At 34.2% G+C, this 22,242-nt stretch overlaps 1 protein-coding gene across 4 annotated transcripts in view; it reads right to left on the reverse strand.

Annotated features, from left to right (window-relative positions):
• The window catches only part of LOC129943464 (TBC1 domain family member 4), a 109,477-nt gene continuing 87,235 nt past the window's right edge, over positions 1–22,242 (reverse strand). For 3 of the 4 annotated variants that reach the window (XM_056052937.1, XM_056052940.1, XM_056052939.1), the window contains 8 exons: positions 21,698–22,176; positions 21,471–21,596; positions 13,168–14,052; positions 12,963–13,108; positions 12,307–12,899; positions 11,818–12,240; positions 3,854–4,000; positions 1–3,790 (listed from right to left, as the gene is read on the reverse strand). In XM_056052937.1, coding sequence (XP_055908912.1) covers positions 2,930–3,790; positions 3,854–4,000; positions 11,818–12,240; positions 12,307–12,899; positions 12,963–13,108; positions 13,168–14,052; positions 21,471–21,596; positions 21,698–22,176 — 3,660 coding nt within the window. In that variant the 3' untranslated portion in view covers positions 1–2,929. The remainder of the gene's footprint in view (positions 3,791–3,853; positions 4,001–11,817; positions 12,241–12,306; positions 12,900–12,962; positions 13,109–13,167; positions 14,053–21,470; positions 21,597–21,697; positions 22,177–22,242) is intronic. The other variant, XM_056052938.1, reaches the window with a different exon arrangement.

The raw sequence follows: 22,242 nt of genomic DNA on the forward strand, positions 1-22,242 counted from the left end.
CTTTATAGTACACATACACTTAAAATTATTTATTTTGTAATTAACATAATTTATAATTTAAATTTGATATTAAACAAATCGTAGATTAATAAATAAAATATTAATATCATTAAAATTAAAATTAAACAAAAAAGGAAATATCGCAAAAAGCCATATTTGGTTTTATCTGTATGTTTGTTTTGTTTTGTATTTTTAAATGTTTGTTGCTTAAGATTTTATAGACTCTAAAACATGATCTTCAAGATGTTTGACTGAACGTTATTTTCTTTATTGTCCGTACCAATTAATGTATAGTTTTTTTTTGGTATTGTTGTTATCATTACATTATCCGCAGTACTTCAAGTTCAAATTGTTCTAGCAATATGTTTTAGTTTCCATACTAAGCTTATAAGAATCCTTTTACTAACAATAAGAACCAGTTAAAAGCTAAAGATTAAGATTATTTGGAACAATATTTTTGAAACTATAATGTTCTGGGTAACACACTGTAAGGTAAGAGTTTTTATTGTATTTGATTTTGCTTTTGTGTATTAAGTGTTTTATTTGTGCAAAGTGGAAGGAAAACAAAATTAATTGATCTGCAAATGATTGGAATAATAAAAAGTTAATATTATCGAAAAAGAAAACAGACGAAGTCATTCAATAAATTAAAGACGGCAAAATAAAATTGATGATTCTGTAATATTTTAATTAACTTAGTTGTTAAATGAAGTCATAGAATAGAATTCTATTCAAAGGCTCATTTAAAAAAACATAATAGCCAGCGGAAAAGTTTTATATTTGTTTATAAAAAAGATATGCCATTCATAATGTACTACTAACGAGAAAATAGATTTTTTTTTTTTTAATTCACCATAACTAAAGCTACAGCAGACGGAATATAAAAGCCGCACATATTCGCGGTTCTGACAAAAGTTTAAAAAGTACGTGACAAAAGTTTAAAAAATAGCGCAAATAAGGATGTATAGACGATGTGTGGAATCTGTCCCAAATACCGCACAATTGTTTGCGTAAATTTGCTCGCATATTAAGTTACACCAATGAGTGCGCAAATCTTACGGCCATTGTGTGTCGTGTTCAAGCGATATGTGGAAAATCCGGACATTACCCATTTCCGATCATATGAAGGTTTGCGAGAGTATAATAGATTTTTTGACATTGTGATTTGTCTTTAGTGTCGGTAGTTATTGGTTTTGGGTGAATCCATTTCTCGAAGTAAGGGAACTTTATGATTTAGAGGCGCACCTACTCAAGAACTTACTATGGGAGGACGGTGAAGACTATAAGAATTATCTTAGTATGTCGGTCGACAGCTTTGAAGCTGTTCTGTGCCTAGTAAAGATAACTTTGAGTTAATGAATTTGGCCACTCGGCAACAATTTAAACGAAATTTAATTTTAATTTCAAAAAGACTGTGGAAAATGGACGCTCACCACTACATACAACACTAACGTCACATTTGATGACAGGATTTTGATCCGCTCGAAAAATCTAAAATGCGATTGGCCGATCAAGAAAAAAAAAACTTTGGAACAATGCGGAACAACCTAGAACAACTTTCCAAAATTGGAAAATCGAAAAAAGGGGGGCTAACTTCACGCACTCCTGGTTTTCAACGGACTGTTGAGGCACCTAATTTATTTATAATTGCTTTGTTACTTCCATTATTACCGATTACTTTTGGCTCGAGTTGCAAGCTATGGACTTTGATGAGAGGATGGTGCCACAAGTCACACAGCACACCTTTATTGTAGAGTAACTTTGATAATCGTGGTTATCCCAAGAAATGGTCCAATCGATTGGCCGGCCCGTGATTTCGTGTGTTTTAACACTTCTAAACTATTTTCTGTCATTAGTTTATGCCAAAAAGTCCACGTTGTAAAAGCTGAGAGCATACATTGAACATAAGATTCCGGGCTTTTCGCCCGAAATTTCTTATCAAGTAATCGAAAAAGAAATCGAGTTTAATTCACAAAAGTTGATTGCACTTAAGGTCGCTTATAAAGTTAAGTTTAGAAACAAAGTTATTCTGTTTTTGCGGTTTCGCCGCCTTGCCGAAAATCGACGGCAAACCATTTGCGCGAGTGTGGAGCCTGTCACAAAAGGGTGTTCAGAAAATATGCGTCGATAGTCGAAAAAGACTTTAAAAACCGTGAGAACCGAAAACTTTTTCTGTTTTTATATGCCGTCTTCTTGTAGTTTAAGTTGCATTTTAATGTTATGCGCTCGATGTACCAAAGTATAAAAATGCATAAACTTTCTAGTTGCATAAACAATTTGTTTGAACTTTTCAATTAATTATCCTTTATGAAGTTTCTGTATACTTTAGCTTATTTTTGGTAAAAAGGTTATTGATCAAATTATAAGCTTTTCAATAAAATTCAAGTGTAAACGTCTTTTCTAAGTGAGACTCGATTTTATTGATAATTGTTGAAAGTATCTTGATTCATTTAAAAAAAAAATAAAGAAAAAAGTTAAAACCTTTTTGTTTCTAACATTCAATATTAACGCTTGGGTGACGAATTGCAGCCAATTACTACAAACGAAAAATGATAAGTGAAACATATTAATATAATAATATACCGTGGATGTACGTTTTTCTCCCTCCTCTCTTACACTATACAAAAATTAGCACTTCTATGAATTTCGGTGAAAAGCGGGGCGGAATAATCTATGTGTATTCTGTATTGATTTGGTATGGCAATTTAAGATATAAATTTATAATAGGTACATATTTTGATTTGTTTTCTTTTTCTTTTTACTCTTGTCTACAATTTTAAAGTGTATGGATGTTTTGTTTATGTTGTTAATATCATTTTTTTTTGTTGAAATTTTTAACTACTCAAAAACGCGTTGAGTATTTTTAATTTTTTTAAAAAGACTCGCTGTGGAATATTCCCTGAAAGAGTTTTGTTAAAAATCAAAACCGTTAGCTTTGACTTGGTGCTCCTGGTTCAGATCTTGTACTAGAACCATTTGCTTGCGGCGGCGGTGGCGGCGGAGATGTCATTGAGATCGGCTTAAAATGATGTACGGGGCGGAAACTTTTAAGCTGTGTTGTGCCATTAAACCGAACATTAACATCTCCCACCATGCTAAGTGGATGCATTTCTTCGATTTTCATTCCAACATCTTGACGATTGATCAAAGGCGACTTTTGACCAGAACTATTGCTGATGCATATTGATGGTGGTGGACTTATGGGTGTGCCAACACCACTGTCTACCTCAATTGGACTTTTTAAATTACTCACAACACGATCGACATGAGTAGGTAACTTCAGTTCATCGTATCTACTGTGTACCTCAGTAGTCATGTTGTTATCAATAAGTCGATTAGGTCTTTGTTGTTGCTGTTGTTGTTGATTTTGATTGCTGTTTTGATTTAATGAAGCTCCTCCAGCGCGTTGTTGCCTTAGATGTTCATAAGTGTTCTCAAAGAATGGTGTCTTCTTTTTGACAGGTGAGGAACCTTCTTCACGTTCATTGAGTTCTTCGAGAACTTTAAGTGGGAATCCCAAATGACTATTAACCGAAATGGATTTGTTTATTTTGCGGTCTGAAAAGTATGGTCTTCGGCGTTGCTTCTCAATGTCTTCCAATTGTTGTATTATTCTACGAACATCACTTGGCAGATCTAAATCCAGATCATGCTCCACAACATGACCAATAAATCGTCCTAATGTTTGGATTGTCAATTCTAAAGTTTGAACTTGTGACTGGAGTGTAGTAATTTGTGTTTGTTGTGAAGCACGAGTTTTTTCCAGCTGAGCGATACTGGATTGAGCGAACTGATTAAAAGAAAAAGTTTAATAAACAAAAATCAAGGATTTTATAAACGTATAATTTTTTACCTGTAATTGTGTTTCTAAATGTTGGCTTTGAGCTTTTTCGCGATTAAGCATCTCTAGATGATGTTTTGTGGTTGTTATTTCTTCCTGGAGGACGTTGTATTCAACTTTGTATTCAGTAAGTTGCTTACTGATGTCCATGGTAAATATCTAAAAATAGACAAATAAAATAAGATATTTTTTAAAATGATCCTTTTCTTTATTATATAACAGTAACAATGTATTTAATATTTGGGTACTGATGAGAGTGTAAACAGCCATCCACCTTTAAATCAAAATAGATATATACAGTGGTGCTAGAAACATTCCGGATTTTGTTGGTCAAGTTTATTAAGCCATGTTTTACTACCCAAGAATGTACACATTTTTTTTATATTTTCTATAATGTAATAAGATCATACAAGAATTAAAACAAGCTAAAAAAATCCACACAATAAATGATGGTAACAAAAAATTAAATAAATTCAGAAATTGGTCTGCTAAAAACTAACCGGATTTTTGTCACTAGATCTTAAAAATTAATATTTTGATGAGGCATTGACATGATTAAATTGTCGATTATTAGGTTTTTTTTTAGATAAGATTGGTTTTTATTTTAATAACGTAAATTAAAATTTTTTATAAAGTTTACAAACAAAAAACAAAAAGCATGGCTTTACTGCCATCTGCCTAGTTGACAAATCATAAAAAAGATAACATAGCTCAATAATATATTTAAAAACTTTCATTCATAATTCTACTTCTATAGAGAAGAGCTAGCCTGCAAGATAGATATAATTTTTAACTTCCATATTGTTAGTTAAGAGTATAACTTGATTTTGCGTCAATATTTCGCTACCAAAAGCATACCTTCTTATTTCTTTAAGAACTGGACATCTTCCAACAAAGAGTTAAACATCCTTCCTTTCCTTTAAATTGCACAGTGGGCATATAATTGGTATGTCATCTCTATAAGGTCTAAAATTCAGCTGCATAACTCCTCTCAATTTAACCATCATTGAAATTTCGACAATGCTATTATCGTCCCTAAAATAATTCCTCTCTCCCAATTTGTGATTTAGCTGACAGTAGAGATGTCTGTACATAGATCCTGTGGCGTCATTCATAGTATTTCTCTCGTTGTTTTATGTCCACTGAGGAAATGAGCTGGTATAAAGAAGCTTTTAAATCATCCTGACTATTACACAAAAAGTTAAGTTCCATTCCTCATTCTCTGACCAAATTTATCCAATCAGCACACCAACTTGTTTTGGTTCGTATTACTTGAAGCGGTGCTATCATCGGAAGTCTATTATTGCTCATCTTCATAACTCTTAAGATGTAATCGACTTGCATTTTTAGGGTTTCTATAAACATAGGTGATAATCCTGATTCCAACATAATAACATAGTTTGGTGTATTTGATGGCAGTCTAAAAATTCGCTTAATAAAGTATCGGAGAAGTTTCTCAACTGTTTCGTATTGCTTCGTTCCCCAAGTTTATAAAGCGTAAAACATGACAGACTCAGATACCGCTTCAAATATCTTAATTTTGTTGCTATGTGCTATACTTTTGTTAGAAAAACATATTTTCCAAGTTGTAATGATTGGCCCTTTAGCCTTAACTAGTTTCTCTCTTAGATGAACTTTCATGCTCAAATTTTTCGTTAAGTGAGCTCCAATTTATTTTAGTTCCGTGACAACTTTAATGACCTCTCCATTATAGAATCATTTTTCTTTCGCTAAATTGCGGCCTCCTCCTCGTTTAAAAATCAAAATTTTGGACTTATTAAGATTCACCATCAAACTCCGAAGCTGGCAATATTGATACAGGCGATTTATCAGTAACTGCAATGATTCAGGTAATGCTGCCAAAAGAACAATGTCGTCCGCAAACAGCAATGGTTTTGTTATTTGTCCGGTGAAGTCTATGCCACCTGGTAAGAGGCCTGTGAGATCTTCAATAAACAAGGCGAACAGACTCGGACTCAATGTACAGCCTTGTCTGACTCCCGATTGTGTTTTAAACCCTCTCGACAACTCTTCTCCATTTCATACCCTAGCAATTGTATATGCATATGGATTTTGTATAACTCTTCCGAACTTCCATGACATTCCGTTTCTATACGGCTTGTAGATCATATCAATTCAGATTTAAAGTCAACGAAAAACGTATACTATATAATGGATTAAAAACTTTTTCCCGTTCAGCTGCTTTGCATTGTTCTAAAACTCCTTTTCGCTTTTACAAGACGCTAATCTCTTGGATGCAGCTTCGAAGAATGCTGCCTTCTTTAGCTTACATACTGCCTTGAAAGATCTATTAGCCAACAAATATTGATTTTTGAAGTAGCCATCATTTGAATATCTGTATGCTCTAAGCCAGCTAAACGATAACTCCCTTGCCTTTCTACAGTCTACATGAAACCATGGCTCTATGAAGTTCTCCTGGGCTTTGCTGTTGGCAGCTACAGTTGGATACAACTCCTTGATTATTTTATCCAGCTTGGATAGATCACAATTTCTTTGACCCAGCAGTGAGATATCAAGCCTTACTTGATATTTAATCTCCTTTGTCGGTTTCCATTTCAGTTTCGTTAGGGAGTGTATTACCTTGGCTTCTTGAGCTTCTCTGGAAATCAGTGCGAACGTTATGATCATTGGAAAGTGGTCTGAATACGGTACAGTCTCTATTTTAATGTCAATCATATGCTCATTCCATTCGTTGCCTACGAGACTATAGTCTATCACAAAGTTTCCCTGACCACTGACAAAAGTTAATTGACCTTCCATATCTGACAAGCTTGTACCATTTTGTATTCTCAACCTGTACGAGTTACACAGGTCAATAAGCTTTAAGCCTCTTGCGTTGCAGACTAAATCCCTCGATTTACTCTCGATTCCCAGTACACTATTCTCATTTCCAGCTTGACTTCCAGTTCTTGCATTCATGTCCCCCACAGCAAGCATCAATAGCGCTATTTTCAAATCCTCTTCTGAAGAAAGGATGGTATTTTAAAAATGGGGAGGAGGTGTCACTAAGAACGGTTGATAAAATCCTGCTAGACTGTTGTACTCTGGTGATACCAATGGCATTGCAAATTTATTCGTAAATTTGGGTTATTGACACATGCGTTAGGTTAGGTTAAGTGGCTGTCCGTGATAAAGTAGGACACACTTAGAAATGGATACCTGGAAGTTTTTTTTTCCCAATTGAGGCTTTGAAATAGTGTAGTCTATGTACTTTGGTACAGAACCATAGAGGTTCAAAATGATGGAGTGTCCCACATTGTTGTTGGTCCATTGAGATGAGGCGTTGAGTCTTATAGCTGTACTCGCTGCCACTTGTTTGCTAAAAATGTCGAGGGGTGTCAGATGGAGGAGAGTGTCTAAAGCTGCTGAGGGTGTGGTTCTCAATAGACACAGGTACAGACAATGTTAGAGAATTCATTTGAAGTCAGCTGCTGTTTGAACGTAAATTTAGAACCAGGCAATGTAAAGGTTCAGATGATGCAAGGGTAATGCACGTTTCTAGTGTCTGATTGTCCAGCTGCCAAAAAATTACCTTTCATTTAAAACTTTATTAGAATTCAAGTCTACTTATGTCAAAATGTCAGCAGATCATAATTTCTGATTCTCAACACAATTTTATTTAAAGGTTTATGTAAAAGGGCTTCTTGTCATATTGGAATGAATAAGGACTTTTTCTTTACAAAACAAAATTGAACTTATGAGGAATTTGTAACTTGTGTAAGGAGTTTTCTTTTGTAGATAAAAATGTTGTTGGTACTTTCTACACGTAGAAAAAAATTCAAGTAAAGTCCCATGTTAAATGGCTGCCAGCCTTTGAAAGGGTTACCAATTTAAAATATGAAAAAAAAAAATTCAAAGCATTAAGTATATGTAGGTACTACAAATGCAATGAGAACTACACCAACTGCAGCCCCAGAGACTTTGCTCTCGCTAGCTCCTCTCGATATATTCGTGAAAGAACTGGCGGCCAAAAGCTCATTACGTCTAATTCAGTGTAATAACTTTTGACATAGACATTGGCACTTAGACAGACTATTTAAGGCCGTACATAGATTTTAACCCAGTAGCAGTAGTAACAGAAATTCATAAAAGGAATGACTGGATAGAAAACGGGGCAAACAAAAATGATGTATGTCTTTACGGATGGTTCCCAAACGGAGGAGGGATTAGTGCCTGTATCTTTTAACGTAAGCTTCCAAATTACTCCAATGTCTTTCAAGCAGAAGTACTGGCGGTTTCTGTTGCCAAGAAGCAATCAAGGCAATATCTGACACTGTCACAAAGTTAAGATTGGGAGCTTCGTTCACTCAGCGAAACCAACACGGTTAACCTCTGTTAGGTCCTCAGTTCAAGCAATATAGTATCAATGATATACAGGCAAACAGAGCAGGTAAATTGACAAATCCACCAAAGTTTCGTTAGACAGTATCTTGCAGGCGATGTTTAAAAGGCTGATGCCTCTGTAGTTAGCGCAGAAAAGGTGGTCAACTTTCTTATGGATCGTGCAGATAGTGCTTAAATTCCAATCGTCGGGAATGCTTTCTTCCGACCAGATTTTGGTTATGTGTTGGTGCATGCTCCTTACCAGATCAGCTCCCACGTGCTTGAAAAGCTCCGACTATAAACCGTCATCACTGGGAACTTTGTTTAACTTGAGCCTGGTGATTGCAACTCTCATTCAGGTCGGGTGGGTGGAACTCTAGGTCATCAACCAATTGAATTTGTCGGAGGTGCTCGGGATCGTGGGCTTCATTGCCATTGAGTAGCTAGTATAAATGATCTTTCACTACAGTATTTCCCTACTTATCTTTGCAGGCTCCAGGGCGGATAGTGAATCCCGTAGTTTGCCTATTGACTCGTCTATAAAAACTCTGCACCTGTTTCCTATTAAAGCATCCTTAGATTTCCTCGACTCCACGCTGCTCATGGGAATTTTTCTTTCTTATGAGCAAGAGATTCTCATCTCTTCTTTTATTGACAAAGTGCTGAAGGGAGATCCGTGTCCTTCTTTGCTGCCACAGTCTGTATGCCTCCGTTTTGGCTTTGTTTGCCTGAGATAACTCGAATTCAAACCCGAGGTTCCTTGGTGGCAGTTGTGAGAACCCTAGCACTTCTTACGCAGTATTCCTCATTGCCTATTAGCAAAGCTGCCAGAGGGTCTCCGGACACATCTCATTCGTAGTCGGGTTCGTTCTTTGCAAACTCTAAGGATATTTTGCAAAGGCATTACTTCCTGCTGCAGTTTTCCAATGTTGAATCTTCTCCTCGTGGTTGATGTTAGCCTAATAGCTTCCATGGATATTCGCACGTGCAGTTTTGCACCAACTAAATAGTGATCGGAATCTACGAGTATGTTGCGTGCGAACGCTAAGTATGCTAGGAAGTGTCTTCCGTCGATAACAACATAATCGATTTGGTTGCAGTTTGATCGTCGGAGGACCACCAAGTGGATATCAGGACGGGGGAATCTAGTGCTACTCAGCACCATGTTTTTTTCGGCTAGGTAGTTGATAAGTGAATTCAACTTTGATTAAATATTTTAATTAAGACATTGAAAGTCTTTCCAATACACCTATCATATGTTACTTTTTTTACGATGTTTTTCAATAAGTAGTGCCTTTTTTGCTGGTCGGAACGCTATGATAAATTTAGATCCCCACAGATGTTTTTTTAGGACGCAAAAGGGTCCTTAAGAACAAAATTCTTTATGCGCCTATCTGTTTTAGCTTTTGTTTGGCGAGGGCGTCCACCACGATGATCTGCTGCTACTGATTTTCCGCTTCTAATCTTCTTAATAATGTCATAAACCGTTGAAGTTGGAATTTTCAGCATTTCAGCAATTACATTTTTTTTTGTACCGGCTTGATACTTTTCTAACACTTTATAACAAATAGCGCTTGTGTGACGTGTTTTAGCCATTTTATTAATCGATTTAATTTCTATTTAGACAGCTCACAACCTGCTTAGTTTTTTAAAATTAATTATGTTATCCAAATGACAAGAAAAACCGTTACCTAAACATTAAGACCCGAAGTTTTATATAAAATCCGGTTAGTTTTGAGCAGGGATGTTATGGGGTAAAGTTATATACAGTGTCGAGCATAAGTCATGGTACTCAAAGTGCCATGTCATTAAATGCTTTGAAAGAAAAGAAAACTTAAGGACTTAATTTTCATGCATCAAGTTATTTATTATGATAAAACCTTATTCTTTGTTTTACCAATAGAAAAAATTCAAAAACAAATTGTATTTTCTAGCAAAAAATAATAAAACCTTGAAATCTATGAAAAAAGTAGTGGAAAAGTCTAGGTACTTCTGCACTTTACTTGTTTTAAATGTTTAAATTTGTAACGGTCCTGTTGGCTTTGTTTTTTTTTTTTACATGAAGCTTGTAATATGACATGTGTGTGTCAATCAGTACAAAGCGATCGGTCGTGTAGGTTAAGGTTAAAGAAATTTTGTTTTTTAAAACCAAAAAAGCGATAGTTAGAAAAGAATTAACGGTAAATGAGCGTCAAATTATTATTAATTGCCATGAGCAAGTTAAAAGTTATGCGGATATTAATAAAATAGTTGGACGACCCAAATCTACCATACAAAATGTGATTAACCGTTACAATAAAGAAAACCGAATCGAAAATAAAGTCAGGTCTGGTCGTCCGCGCAAGCTTACAGAAAGATATGAACGAAAAATCGCGAGTATAATAAAAAAAGATCCATTCAAAAGTGCTCCAAAGATTGCTACCGATATACAGATTAGTTTAAATGAAACAGTTTCTCCGTGGACAGTTGCAAGATCGCTCCAGAGATCTGGGTTTAAGTCGTGCACACCTCGTAAAAAGCAGTTCGTAAGTGAAATAAATAAAAAGAAAAGACTGGAATTTGCAAAGGATTATAAAAATAAATAAAATGAATTTTGGGACAACGTAATATACTCCGATGAGTCGAAATTCAACATTTTTGGTTCAGATGGGAGGATTATAGTATGGAGAAAACAAGGCGAAGCCTTGAATCCTAAAAACATAATTAAAAATGTGGAACACGGTGACGGTGGTGTAATGGTATAGGGGGTATGTCATCCAGTGGTGTCGGAAATTTGACAATAATTGATGGAATTATGAATAAGGCAGTTTATTTAAACATCTTAAAACAAAACTTACAACAAAGTGCAGAGAAACTTGGGATCGTAGACACATATTACTTCCAACAGGATAACGAGCATACGGCTACAAATGTAAAGTTGTGGTTCTCCTACAACACGCCCCACATGCTAGTTACACCCCCCAAATCTTAACCCAATCGAACATTTATGGGATGTCTTAGAGAAACGACTTCGAAAACACAATATAACGAGCAAAACCCACCTTAAAGAGCTCCCGGTATCAGAATGGCAATTAATAGGGTCAGATGTCACGCGAAAACTTGTGAACTCTATGCCAAATCGTTTAAAAGAGGTTATTTGGCTCAAAGGTTTTCCCACAAAATATTAGGTAATTATATTCTTAACATAAAACATTCGAAACCGAATTAAATTCTTTTGTCCTTCTAGGGTACCAAGACTTTTGCACTATTGTTGTTAGGAACTAATACTTTTATTTTAACTTTTTTGAGATCCTTGAAGGATATTTTTCTGTTTTTCTTGTGTTAATTTGTTAAATAAACTTAAACTAGAATAAATCAAAACATAAATTGAAAATTGTGTCTTCATATCATTTACACAACTCATTTTTCAAGAATACCCACACGGGTACCAAGACTTTTGCTCGACACTGTATTTTATATTTTTTTTACCACCAGATCATTATTTATAACTTAAATATAAAGTATATCAATATTTTTTTGAAATAAATAAAAACAACAAATTCAGTTTGGCTTTTCCTAGTTGATATTAAGAAAGGCGTTATAAAAAAAAAGTGCGGAATATTTCTAGCTTCACTGTACATATTTACACATACCATTCTCATTATTTGTTCCATTGTATCGGCTGTCATCTTGGGAACGACATTCTTTAAATAATCCATTATTTCTTCGAAACCATCTCGTGCCAATAGTTCATCCTTGTGAACACTTAATAGTGCAACAGCAAATTTGAAAATAACTTCAGATGATTCTAAGAAAAGCAAATCAAAAACTCTTGCCACAAATCCCAATGGAAACTGTGAACTGAAAACCGTAAGTATCCATGGAGCTGCGTATAAAGTTGGTGAGACATCATTTTTATCAAGCCATTCATATAGATCTGGCATATGATCTTTGACCAATCTTGATAATTGATACAATTGTAGTTGGAATTTTTTCATATCGGGCAAGTACTTGGTGCGCATTTGTCTACGGAACATAAGATGCTTAAGTAATTGGAACGCATCTGCCTCATCGCACTAAAAAGAGAAACAAAAAATGTAAATGTTAGACTTTATAATATAAATAAATTATAAAATACTTACATGTAAAAGTAATACACCACAAATAAATCCTAGACCTTGGCAATAACCCAATTCTGGATCCAGGATGGAATATGCTTTAAGTAGATTAAAGAGCGACAGTTGACCCACTCCTAAGGGGTCCTTATAGTACTTATGATTGGGAAATGTGCGGCCTAAGTCAATAAATATGGCATGCTGATGCTCTGTGAGATTTTTCAGCAGCGTGTGATAGGGTGTGTTGAAGTTCGGAAACTTCTTTGTATCCACAGGTGCGGTATTCATGGAATGCTGCTCAGCGAGGAAAGTCCAGACATCACCACGTTTTGAACGTGGTACTCCTGTCTTAATGGCTTGCATTAGAACTCTGGGATCTTTTTTATTTGTGATCTTAACTGAATCTCTTTCGATAATCATTTCCCAGCGTTCGATAAGTTGTTTGTCGCATGGCACAATCTCTTCGTAGTCTAATTTAATTTTTTTGATTTCATTTTCATTTTGTCGTGCTTGAAGCATGGCGTTTTCATTTTCCATGCGATTCAGAAGGATTGTCTGACGAATGGCTGTGCGCCAGAGCTCTCGTAATTCTTCTTTGGTACGTTTTCCACTTTTTTGTTCTAAATTATCAATAATAATGTGAATTACTTGAATAGAAAAGCAAAAAATATTTATATACTTACGTATTACTCTCATTGGGGACAAGAACTCAGCTTGAGGATCACCTTCATTAGCTTTTGAAGGAGTAACGACACTATTCAAAATCGCTTGCCGCCATGAACCTTGATGGTTAGAACTTTCCTTTGGGTTGTTGCCCACTTTTCGGAAGCTATAATATTATAATGAATGTAAGTTTTCATAACTTTTAAAAGTAACAACTGAACTTACATATCCATCATTGGTGACTTAAGCTGCTCTGCGTTGGGTTTATTGGGACTTATCGAACCCAGTGTATTCGATCTTGAACGGAATCCCTCTGGTGGTGATTCGCTGGGCTCTTCCTTTGACTCTTTAATGTGGAAATCTCGCAAATTGTGCGGAATATTTATATCATCTTTACTGGCCTTTCTTTTGAGTAAATGGTCGAAAGAACTCGTTAGAGAACGCTTTGCTTTCATAAATATTGTACTCCCACCCAAATACTGATTCAAGAATTCTGAACGATTTTCTGCTGTATCATGGACGTGTCTTTGCTGCCGTGACTCACAATGTGCCCTTAGTAACATCATGAGAAATTGATTTTGCTCTCCTAAACTAGAGCTTGTTTTTTCAGAGCCATAATATTTGGCCCATATAGTGTCCTGTTCGTCGTCACTCAGCGATTCTATTCGACGAAAGATGGCGTTCTGTGTTTTCTTTTCGCTCAGACCTTCTACATCGGAACAAAGTTTATGATACCATAACATTGGACAGTGTTCGCATGAGAACACTTGACTAGCTTCTTTTTTCTTTTGTTCGGAACAAGTTATAAACGCTTGAGATATAGCAGCTACAATATCATCACACACGTGATCGGATTGACATTTAAAAACGTAGCCGATGTAACCATCGTTGTGGCCTTCACGACATATGATGCCGAAGTGATCGGCATGTTTGTTACCTTGGGCGCAGCTAGCCACATCTTTGAAGTCCTTATAGAGTAGAACTTGTTTGCGATCTGGCGAGATTAAACGGAGATCGGATCGCCCAACTAAAAAGACCATAGTGCGATTTTGTTCAACATAAGGTGGTATACAGCCGTAAGAAGCTGAACGGTCTCGTTGTTTGGGAATACTGTAAATAGAGTTAAGTTAGTAATTTTTAAGAAAATAAAAACAAACAAAAAAAAAACAGGGGGGATAGTGAACATTGAGTTAGAGAGGAATTTGGAAACACAAAAGTAAAACAATATTTATCTATGGTATACAAAATTCGCCTCCTTATTCAAAATACTGTTTTTTGGTGAAATTAACTTAAAGTATACTTTCCTCAGCAGTTACATCGTAGAAGTGGAACAAGAATTTTTGATTCAGGGAGAGTAAGTGTCAAAAACTTGGACTATACAACGGTGAAATAGAGGATTAATTGTTTGGGATAAATCAGCCTTCTTGTAGGATCAGCTTATGAAACTCATAATGACCAAAAATTTAAACAAATTTTTAAATTGGTATCGGTTCTAGCGGTAATATATTAACATATGTCAAAACATTTTCTTCACACAAATACATATTTCGAAGCAAGTGATTTTTAGTAATGATTTAGTATTGGATTTACAACTTTCGGTGTTTTATATAATGATCACATATGTTTTTCTGAAATATGTATGTTTCGACTTTGAAATAAGTTTGGGAAGTTTGTTACTTTCGGGGTTACCAGAACATTTAAGATCCATGATTATGGCAATGGAAAGTAGTGATTTAAAAAAAACTGGCTATGCAATTAAAACAAAATTACTTCAAGATTACAAATATTAGAATAAAGATGCAGGTGCAAGCGGCGGAAGTGCTGCAGCTCTGTATAGCAACAGAGGTAAGAAACATGACCATAGACAACGTCGTTTGTACGTTACATATATAACAAAGAAAGTCATGTTGCTTAATTTTGCAAAAACAAATCGAAAATAAATAATTCGAAAAATGGTGGTAAGGGTTCAAGCTGGTTCCTCAGTTCATTTATAGCTCAATGATGATGAAACGGACTGGTTTTTATGCTATCTTAATAAGTTAAGTCATTGGAAGAGGAAATGTTCCTTTACAAGCGTTTTTGAACGAAAAATATTACGAAGTTACAGAATGTTTTATTGGTGCCAGAAATATGTGCAAATTTATTGTCTGTTAGCCACTTGACAAAGAATGGCTTGACTGTCAATTTGTATAATTCAAAATGAGGTTCAGCTAAGGTAGTTCATATTATGTATAACCTTGATATAAGTAAGGATCATAAGATTTTTCAAGCTACAAAGACCGATTTATGGCATAAACCTTTAGGTCATACATATCAAGAAGATCTTCAAACATTGTATTTTGTGTCTTTTCGGTAAACAATCTTAGATTCCTTATCAAAATTCAAGAAGTTCTATGAACGATGTACTACAAATAGAACATTCAGATGTTTGCGGTCCTATGGAACGAGATTCAATTGGTGGTTCAAAGTATTATGTAATTTTTGTTGATGATTTCTCATCAAAAGTATTTGTTTACATTATGAAAATAAAATCAGAAGTTTTTAAATATTTTAAAATTTTCAAAAATGTTTCTGAAAATCAAACTGGAAAAAATATTAAAATATTAAGAACCGATAATGGCTTGGGATATTGCAATGCTGATATGAAAAAAGTTTGCGAAGGAAATGGCATTGTTCACCAAACTTCATCTCCGTACAACCATTAACGGAATGGGAAAGCTCAACGCATGAATAGATGCTTATGTGAGATGGGTCGTACCATGATGGCAGATGCAAATTTAAAGAAATTTTACTGGGCAGACGCTATATGCACTGCTGCGTATTTACTTAATAGAATTCCAAGAAAGAAGATAAATTATAAGATGCCAGAAGAAATTTGGAGTGGCGTAGATAAGAATTTGTCGAATTTGCGCGTTTTTGGATGAATTGCTGAATTGAATTGGTTTAAACGCCCAAATAAAAACGCAAGAAATGGGATTTTAAATCCACAAAGTGTATTATGGTGGGATATTCCGAAACAACTAAAGCCTATAGATTATATGAACCAATCAAGAGACAGCTACTAATTAGTCGTAATGTTACTTTTATAGAAAATGAAATGTATTTCCCAGCAACAGAAAAATTTGAACCATTGAACCAAGAACAAACTGCAAAAATTTCAAGATTTCTTAGGAAATTGTTATGAAAAAGAAGGACATCTTGATTCTCTTAGATAAGATTCAACCAATACATCAAACCCAGATGATATGCCACCTCAACCTGAAGAAATACCAGGATCAAGAGAAAATAAAGAAATAATTATTCGTCGTTCTGAAAGAATTCGAAACCAAACAAAAAGGATTAAATGTGTTAGTTTTGTGTCTGATAACGTTCACTGTGTCAATGACCCAGAAAACTATTATGAAGCCATGAACAGTAAAAATGCAAACAAATGGTCAGAAGCAGCAAAAGATGAAGTTAATCAATTGGAAGAACAAGACATGGACTATAGCAGGAAAGAAAGGCTCTAACAACAAAATGGATTTTTAAGACCAAGCGAGATGAAAAAGTTGAAACATCAAGATCCAAGCAAGACTTGTAGCACGAGGATGTGGACAACGTAGTGGAGTGGATTATCAAGAAACGTATTCATTATTAGATTATGACTCGAAGCGTTATCTTTTATCATTAGCACTGGACAAAGACTTACATATTGATCACTTAGATGCAGTAACAGCTTTTTTGCAAGGTGATCTTGAAGAGGAAATTTATTTAAAAGCTCCAGAGGGTCTCGATATACCAGAAGGTAAAGTCTTACAAATTCACAAGCCAATTTACGGACTTAAACAATCGTCAAGAACGTGGAACAAGAAGTTAAATGAACTGAAGTCAATGTTTTATGCTTTTAACGACGGTTCTAAAGATTTTTTAATTTTTATGGTATACGTAGATGACATTTTTATACCTTTGAAATATAAAGTTTTAAGAAATAAATAAAATAGTACAACATCTTCCAAAAAATTTAAAATTGAAAGTGCTTGGACCAGCAATGTCTTTTTTGGGACTACATTTAGAATACGGTTTTAAGAAAAAAATATCAATGAATCAAAAAAAAAATACATTTTAAAAATGCTTGAACATTTTAGCATGCAATCATGTAATCCAGTTAGTACATCCTTAGATTCTAATGTGAAATTGAGCAAAGAACAAAGCCTATCAACAAAAGAAGAAAAAGAAATGTCTAAAATTCCCTACCAAGAGTTTTCCGAAGATTGTTGTTTGCTGCACAGTTAACTAGTCCAGATATATGTTATGCAGTAAACCTACTCAGTTGTTTCAACAATAACCCCGGACATGAACATTGAAAGGCAGCTAAACGTGTGTTGCGATACCTTAAAGGAACAACTGACTACAAATAAAACTGTTTCAAGTCAGCAGAATTTAATGTAAAAGGTTTCTGTGATGCTGAATATGCCAATGATCCAGATGAGAGCAAGTCAATCGCAGGTTACGTGATTCTCAATCAAGGTGGAGCAATTTCTTGGGGATCTAAAAAGCAAACAACTATACAGCATTATCGACTTGCGAAGCTGAGTATATGACTATTAGGACCCTCAGTGCAATAAGCGTTGTGGTAAAGAGGTCTTGAAGAACAAAAATATTTAATACAAACCTAACTGCAACCAACATTTTTTGTGATAATCGAGGAGCGATTGATCATGCCATGAATGAAGCTTATAGACAATGTACAAATCACATTCAAGTTCGTTATCATTTTGGAAGAGAAGCAATTATTACTAAGCATATCACTTCAAGAACAATAGATACAAACAATATGATTGCATCCATTTTTACTAAACTTTTACCTCTTGCAAAGAATATTAAATTTTCGAAATTAATGGGGATTATTTAGATTTTATCAAATAAAGTTTTAGTGGGAATCTTGCAAATGAAAAATACTTTATATAAAATCTACTGTTCTAATTATATATGATCACGTATGTTTTTCTGAAATATGTATGTTTTGACTTTGAAATAAAATAATTTTTTGTTACTGTTTTTGGTCAACGTATATACATACATACGAAGAACTTGTTTAATTTAAAAAAGGAAAACTCTGGAAATATTCTTCAAGGAGACGAATATTTCATCAATTATTTAACTCTTGTCATTTACGATAATATAATGAACTAGATGAGCATATGTACATATATATTTTTTAAGTGCATTCCAAAAATTATATCCTAAAGCATAAGTAGCAGCGTGTTTAAATCTTTTACATAGCTGTTCAAAACTTACATACATACATACATACATACATATGTAAAAAGTAATCTTAATTATAAATGTGTAAAATGTTTTTAATTTGTTTAAAGTTTATTTTTGACAATAATAGAAATCAAAATCATAGTTTATTAGACAAGTATTTGATTGCGTAATTTTTTTTTTATTTATTTATCTACAAGCCATTTGCTTAACAATCGACAATATAACTATATAATAACAACTAACTAACTAATTATAATAACAATATAAATTTATACGATAATTCAATTTTAAATTTATGTCGAGATAAATAAAAATCAAAAATAACACATACTTTATTGAACGAGGAAATTGCTCGTGATATTGGTTCATTTTTTCCATAATTTTAAACAACTTGTTCTGAACTGCCTAGATGGTATATAAATGGAAATCTGAGAAAGCAAAAACGGACTTTTTATATGATAGCAAAGTATATCTCTCACAAACATTACATCATGAATTTTTCTTCTAGATTCTAGCTTTATAGTCTGGACTAAAATTCCAACGCATTTTACGAAACACAAATTTAGTAAACCACTTTGGACCTGTTCAATCAATCAATGAACTCTATAGCATGGGTTCCCAAATCACATCAGCATATTCGATTGTTGACCTAACTAGTGAGGTATAAAGGGTTAGTAAAATATAAGGATCCGTAAAATCCTTACTATTCCTTTTAATGAAACCAACTAGGGTGTTCGCCTTAGCCACAATGAAATCTATATGCTTTTTTGGAGACAGGAAAGTACAATTTTAAATCATCAGCAAATAGCAGATAGTTACAATTTTGTATTATTTCAACTATATCATTAATATATATTAGGAAAAGTAAAGGGCCAAGATGACTCCCTTGCGGAACGCCGGAGATACATTTTGTACTTCTCGAAACACACATTATAAACGTAAGACTGATGAACGTCTTTAAATTTCAAATTTCAGCTTATTACATTCATATTTACAGGATTTTCTTTCCCGGTTTTCTTTGTTTTTTTTTGCTTCTTTGTTCTACACACTTAGACCAATAGTTGGTCCGTTGTGAAAGCATGTTCTTTTATAACCAATTGGTGCTAGCTATAAAGCGTTTGAGACATTGTAGTAGAAGTCTTCGTCTCCGTGATAGGGCAGGATATGAACGTATTAGGCATGATAACGTCTCCCTTTTACTTTTGCAGTTTCTGCAAAAATTGTTTGCAGCAGCTGCAAGTAGAAAAGCTTATCTTTCTATTAGGCAGTGTCCTGTAAAGCCACCTTAAATGAAGTTATTATTTACAAACAGAAATGAGTTAGTTAGTCAACAGACAAGAGAATCGTCAGTTGTGAGAACGGAATAAGTCCACTTTTTGACACATCTTCTAAGCCAAAAAAAACAAAAAAAATTATTTTGGTTGTCGAAGTTACAGGGGATGAAAAAATGCATAAGAAGCACATAAGAAGTACATTTTTGAGTTGTAGATTTCTTCAAGATTTTCTCGGAATCATTTCACAGCTTTGACAGGTTACTATGAAAACGTTTTAAAATTTTAAAAGTTCTGTTAATGAAATGTAAGATTTTACCTCTTTTAAGGCGAAGTTGCGTTGTGTGACAAAAAAGTCATAAAGATAATGGGGTCATTAGGAAAACCCACGAAAGCAAATAAAAAAAGGTATGTTTTTTTAAACTGTGCGAAAAAGTGTCCGGATCGCGAAAAAATTGTGGTAAAATGTGACGTTATTTTTTCATCAATATTTAGTTTGTTTTTTAATATTAGAGAGTAAACTATTTACAGTTTTTGAAAAACAGTAATTTTTGCTTTTTACATAAATATATTTTTAAAGGTTTTAAAGGTATGTAAGTGTAACATTTAAGCGGTGACGTGGATTTTTTCTAACGAAATTTTCTTTTAGGAAAAAAAATTTAATTTCTACCAGAAATGTCTTGTGACTCCAGCAACAGCAATGTACCATCTACAAGTAAGAGAAAGCGAGGAATAAGGAGAAAACATTTATATTAGCAAAGCGTTAGAACTGGAAGGGTAATTGATGGAAAATCTAATACGGGCCCTCATTGTTCTTGCAAGCTAAGTTTTACGAGAAACATAGACACAGAACAAAGAAAAGAAATACTGCAGAACTTTTACAATAGTCGGCCAAAGAATGAGCAGGACACATATCTTATGGGACTTATATAATGCATGCCAGTGGATCGAAAACGGCCTCGTTCAGGTACCGAAAACCCAGCAACACGACAACATTCCTTTGGTTACAACATAATGGTGTCAAATATTGTTAAAACAAGAATATGCAGACAAGCGTTCTCCATTTTGTTTTTGCCCTTTGTACTATGAACTTAGAGTAGAGGTTTGTGAGGTAAAGGTATGAATTTGAAATTCATGACACTTGGAAAACTAACTACATAGTTGCCTTTGTTAAAATGTATGTCCAAAGAACAAAGTTGACTGCACATCAAGTTACTTATGTTGTCAGAATTTTATTAATATTTGCCCTCAATATGTTCAATTGTTTTAGTTCAAATGTTTCAAAAAGGAACGATAGGTTTATAGGTCTTAGATCTTTAAGGTTAACATGGAAAGGTTTGTATGCTTTGTGTATAAAAACAACTTTGACTTCTCTTCTTGATAATGGAATGTGACACATATTGAAACTAATATTCAAGAAGTTGGTGAGAATAGGTATAAGAATATTAGAATTTTTCTAAAGTTCTACTGGAATTATTCCATTTGAACCTGTGTAGATCGAAGCTGACAAAGCTAGGGTCAGTGTTGCTAACAGAAAGAGAGCTTAAGGAATTTGAATGGCCTTAACCAATTTTCTTTTTGATTTGTGATTGGTACACTACTTTCAAATTTATAAAAGGGTAAATTCATTTCTGATTCTCTTATTTTTCAGATCACTTGTTGAAAATTAAGACCAAGTAAAATTATGGCACTTTTCTGAATAGACCTGTTATCTATTTGTAAAGTAAAAATATGGACTGCTCTTATATTTGTATAAAGAACATATTTATGAATTTCAAAACAGTGATTAGAAAAATATTTTAGTTTAGTTAAAAAAAAAAAACTTATTTAAAAGTGAGCTGAAATTATTATTTTTGAAATAATAAATGTGTTTCTCGACAAACGTCTAAAAAGAATCAAATGCTAAGCATTGAAAATGGTACAAATTAAATAACTTAAAAAAAGCAAACACAACTAATTCATGCAAAAGGAACACACACAAATTTTACAAACAATATTGTCGTTACTCACTTATCCAAAGTCAAATATTGTTCTGGTAGAATTGGAGCCGTTAAAGGCTGAGTTGGAAGTTTATTAACTACTACTACACCACAACCATCACCATCACCACCACCATCGACTTCATCACTACTATTACTTTTTGTTCCAAATATAAATAAGATAATGTTGTTAATATTTATTTTTGCTTTATAATCAAAGTTATTAGTGCCAAAGAAGGCTTAAAAATGTAAACTTACTCTTTTTTAACTGGAAGAACCAGCTGACTATGTCCTCGGGTTAATTTCCTTGGTGATTTATTTTCTTTGTCTTCTTCAATTTTAATTTTCACACCTTCCAAAACCTCAGCTTCGATTTCTACACTACTCTTCAATTCGTTTCCATCACTCTTAACCGAACCCTCATCGGAGGCTTCTTCTTGTGAATCATTTTCACTATTACCCGTTGATGGGGGTTCCTCTTTGGTTACCTCAAATGATCCCTCGTTGCTATTCAGCGACATCTTTCGACTTGTGCCCAGCTGCACGAGGCGGGATCTTTGAGCATCGTACGCTTTAAATTTTGGCAAAGCATCATCGATAAATGTAAACGGGACACGTTTGTGCGAAACTCGGATCTTGCCAACGTACATGACCTCAAAGAAGTGCGTATGATTTGGAGAGATGTCGCCGAGCAGCGAGAGATTAGCTTGAGCCGACGTACTTGTTGGAATGTGAACCTGAATATTAAGAAAAAAGTTATATATTAATATTAGAAAAGTTTTATTTTGGGAATATCGTTTTCT

This window comes from Eupeodes corollae, chromosome 1, assembly GCF_945859685.1.
Source record: "Eupeodes corollae chromosome 1, idEupCoro1.1, whole genome shotgun sequence".
NCBI classification, from domain to species: Eukaryota; Metazoa; Arthropoda; class Insecta; order Diptera; family Syrphidae; genus Eupeodes; species Eupeodes corollae.